General features: G+C 56.9%; 1 protein-coding gene across 1 annotated transcript; it reads left to right on the forward strand.

The window, feature by feature from the left end:
• The first annotated feature begins 481 nt into the window (after positions 1–481).
• On the forward strand, positions 482–4,498 carry CFAP184 (cilia and flagella associated protein 184). The gene has a single exon (XM_064286333.1). The coding sequence runs from the start codon at positions 482–484 to the stop codon at positions 2,000–2,002; it is 1,521 nt and encodes a 506-aa protein (XP_064142403.1). The 3' UTR covers positions 2,003–4,498.

The following is a 4,498-nucleotide window of genomic DNA, read 5'->3' on the forward strand; positions in this document are numbered from 1 at the left end:
CGCCGCCGCGCAACCGCCGCCGCCGCCGCCGCCGCCGCCGCCGCCGCCGCCGCCGCCGCCGCCGCCGCCGCCGCCGCCGCCGCCGCGCCCAGCCGCTCCTCAGCGCGCAGGCGCCATCGGCCGCCGCCGCCGCCGCGCCGCACCGCGCAGGCGCTCGCGCGCCCCGACCCCGCCGCGCCTGCGCACTGCCCGCGCTGCCGTCGCCGCCTGGTGCCGCCAACGCCCGACGCCCCGCCCAGGCCCGGGCTGCGAACGGGCGGGGCGGAAGTGAGGCGGAGGCGCCACGCCCCCCGCGGGGCGAGACGGCGCCCTCCTCCAGTCGGACCTGGCCGTCGTTCTCTCGCGGCCTCCCATTGGCCGAATCGCACCGGGAGGCGGGCCGAGGGGGCGGGGCGCCGGGCCGACTCCTGGCCAATCGACGGGCCCGCGGCGGGCGCCGGCGGTTGCCCCTGGAAACCGAGCCGCCGGCAGTGGGTTGGAGATGGCGGACGACGCCGGGGACGCCGGGGGCCTGCAGAGCCTGAGCCCCCAGACGCCGGCCGAGCCCGCCGAGCCCGCCGAGCCCGCCGAGCCCGAGACGGCTGAGGCTGCGGTCGGGGACGGCGCCGCGGCGGAGCCCGAGGCCGCGGAAGGGCCGGCGGACGGCGGGGCCGCGGCCGAGGCGGCGCCCGAGGAGCCGGGAGCTCCCGCGGAGCCCGAGGCCGCGCCGGACGACGCCGAGCCCGGGGAGCAGCCGTCCAGGCCGGTCTCCGAGGCCGGCTCCGAGGGGCCGCGGGAGGAGGCGGCGGAGGCCCCGGCCGCGCCCCGGCTCTCGCCGCCGCCTGCCGGCGAGGAGGAGCCCGCGGCCGCCCAGCCGCCCGAGGTCGCCAGCGGGGACGAGCGCGAGGCCAGCGAGGGCCGCAGCCCGGAGGGGAGCCGGGCGAGGAGCGCCGAGGAGCTGCGCGGGGGCGCGGGCCGGGAGGGCGAGTGGAGCGAGGAGGTGCGGAAGCAGCAGGAGCAGAAGCTGCGCGCCGAGCTCCTGGAGCAGTACCGCGCCCTGCTGGTGGAGCGCAGCCGCTACCAGCGCCACAACGTGCACCTGCAGCACAAGATCCACGACGCGCTGCGCAGGAAGAAGGGCCTCGACGCGGCCGAGGCGCCCGACAAGGCCCCCGAGCCCGAGGCCCCCGAGAAGGAGCAGGTGTATCTGCGCTACCTGGCCGCGCTGGAGGAGCTGAAGAAGCAGCAGGCCGACGACCTGGACTGGTTCCGTCAGGAGCTGATCCAGCTGAAGAAGCAGTGCCAGGAGAAGGTCGCCAGGGTGGAGAAGGCGTGGCGCGCCTTCCAGGCCCTGAAGAAGCAGGTGGTCCTGCAGGCCATGGGCAGCTGCCGGCTGCGAGGCGGGCGCCAGGCCGCCCTGCGGGAGGTGGAGCAGATCCAGGCCCTGGAGGACAGGAAGGAGAAGGAGATGAGCGCCGTGAGGCTGGAGAACGTGCAGCTGAAGCAGAGCTTGGCGCACTTTGAAACCAGGATGAGGACCCAGGGAGACCTGACCGAGGGCTTGCTCCTCATCGATTTCGAACAGCTGAAGATTGAGAACCAGACCTTCAATGAGAAGGTCGAGGAGCGCAACGAGGAACTTCTAAAGCTGCGTAACAAGGTGATCAACAACGTGCAGATCATAACCCACGTGAAGGAGAAGCTACACTTCGTGGAAATGGAGAACATGTGTAAGAAGTCCCAGGTTTTGGAAATGGAGGCACGCGTGGCCCAGAAGAGAGACATCCTGACCAAGACCAAGCAAGCCCGCGACAGCCTGCGGATGGACAACATCAGGCTGAATCAGAAGTGCGGGCTTCTGGGCAAGGAGCTGCTCCTCCAGGACATGGAAGAAAAGGTGGAAAAGACGGAGCTGCTCAACCAGCGCCTGGAATCCCTCAAGCGCCACCACGCCGGGCTGGCTTTGTCCTGCAGGGGGGTGAAGCAGAAAATCAGGGAGGCCAAGGCCTTTCTCCCCTCTTGAGACAGTGGAGGAGAGGAGCTGGCCTGGTGTTTTCAATGTCGCACAACTTAATCTCCGTGAACTTTGAGTCTCCAAATGCTGTCAGTCCTGTGGAATTTGGGGTGGGACACGTTTGTATCATAATTTCTCACGTCCAAATGAGTGCTGAGCACAGAATTGGGTTAGCAAACAGTTTTGTATGGGGTTGAGCAAAGTGGGTCCAGAGAAACAAACAACGGGGTTGGTTTCGTGTACCCGAGTGCCCTTTATATTTGAGCAGTTCCCTAGTTCCAGCGACCCAGAATTAAGGAGTACTGCTACTCTACCACGTGGAGGAAAGTTTCAAAGTTGAGCAGATGGGTGGGTATAAAACAAATGCCTTTAAATTAAATTGTGCATTAAAGCTATTAAACTTGCTTTGAACTTCTTATTTTGTAGTCCTGAGTCACTGCCTGAGATGCTCACTGGTTCCCTTATTCCCAAAGTTATGTAAAGTGTTGTGTATGTAATCAGCATCAGCTGGTGGGGCCCTGAAAATATCCAGGGAGCAGATGATAAGTAGGAGAAGCCACTGCTGTCCTTTGGCTGCCCCCATCCGCAGAAGGGGGACTGCTCACCATTACGGTGTGTCTCAGGCTCTACAGCAGACTTCACCTGTACTGAGACGGCCTGTGGGACCCTCTGAAGAAATGGCTACGTGTACTGAAAAGTGCAGTCTGGTTTTCCAGTGAGAACAAAATGATTGTGTAGTGTATATTTTGCCAAGTATATGGAGGGGGTGCCTGCTGATGTCCATAAATCTTTTTTCCCAGCAAGATATTTTCAAATCTTGACAACAGGACCTTCACTATGCATATGTTACTGGGATATACTTGAGTGTCTGTTACGCCTCGTGAGAAATACATACTAGGTCTCCTCTTAATCAGAATCAGTGATTAACATTTTCTGTTTTCCTTGATGCTGCTGCAGCTAAGAGCTTGGTTTCATTTCCTCTAAACCTTAGACTGAATTTTGAGAGGTGCAGATTTAGGGTTAGAAGTATGCCCCCATTGGTAAACTTCACTGGACCATAAGAAGGATGGTCTCTGGGCAGATGCTGCAGTTGGTCCAACAGTGTTTATAGACTTCGTGAGAGTGTCTTCTGGTGACATGGTCTTATTTTCTAAAGTGTTTTCCACTTGAAGCCAATAAAGCTGATTAGAATTCCTTTTCTAACTTCTGCAGCTTGAATACACTATTTTTGATAATATTATTGATAATATTACACGCGAATGTAACCATGGGTAGGGGGAGCTTTGACTTCATGCTTCCATTCTTGTCATCTGCAATTTTGTTCTTTACCTGTTCTTCAAGACCAAAGTGAAATTAGATCACTGGGAAATAAATGGGACTTTGCTTTCTTCGTGCCTCGAACTAAAAGCTGTATGTGCCCCCAGCATTCTTTCATGGGTGGGAGGCTTCCAAGTGACATTGGCACAGACACTGTGACTTGCCAGGCCTGTGGCTTGCATCATACTACCGTCCTTGACTCCTTTGGCTCCCCCTAGGGAGAGTGGGTGTTTTCAGCTGATTTGACCCATCGGCAATTACCCAGATCCAACCAAGAGATCCTTCCACCAGTCTTGAACCCAATGACAAGTAGATTTCTCAGAGCACAAAGATAAAAAGGAGTTTGAGAAGGGTGGTGTTGCTCTAAGCTGCAGAGCAAATCTGTCCTGAGTAAATGAGCATGTGGACAGTTACCAGTGTCCTCGCAAATGATATTACTTCATGCTGGACATGGTGCCATCAGTCAACCTTCTGCTGACTGCCTTACAATGGGTTCTTCCTAATTAAAGCAGAGAAAAGCTCTTACTCATGAGTTAGCAACCCATTCACAAATGGTGTCTTCAAAGGGAGAGTTCACAGACCCTAAACCTTCTCTGTACAGCAAGTCTTACTGGTCTCCTTTGTGCTCCCAGCCCTGGATTCCTTGCTTTGATTGTTAAGGTAGTCACTTGTAACTCCAGGAAGACAAAAAGCCGTAGAAGGTGGGGAGTGCTGGCTCACAACCCTCCCCGGGAGCCAGCACGGTGCCGGGCCCCTGCCTGGTGCTCACTGAAGTTGTAGGATTAATGCACTAGTGTAGTGCCAGTCTCATTGATTTTCCAAAAATAAGTATTACTTGAATGGCTATTTAGTGTCAAGCACAGATAATTCCTATGCTGGATTGAAAACTAATTGTAGGAGGAAAAAAAAAAGTTTGAAAAACTTGTCACAACCAAGAGGCGCCCTAAAGAGACATGATGGCTAAACATAGTGTGGTACCCTGGATGGGACCCTGGAACGGAAAAGGGGCCTTGGCGAAAGCAAGGCAATCTGGATGAACTGTGGACTTTAGTTAATAACAATGCATCGATACTGATTTATTGACTGTGACAAACATGCCACATTAATGTAGAACGTTAGTAACGGGGGGAACTGGTGTGGCTGATGTGGGTAATCTCCGTACCAGCTTCACAACTTTTTTGTAAATCT

Source organism: Loxodonta africana, chromosome 5, assembly GCF_030014295.1.
Source record: "Loxodonta africana isolate mLoxAfr1 chromosome 5, mLoxAfr1.hap2, whole genome shotgun sequence".
Classification (NCBI taxonomy): Eukaryota; Metazoa; Chordata; class Mammalia; order Proboscidea; family Elephantidae; genus Loxodonta; species Loxodonta africana.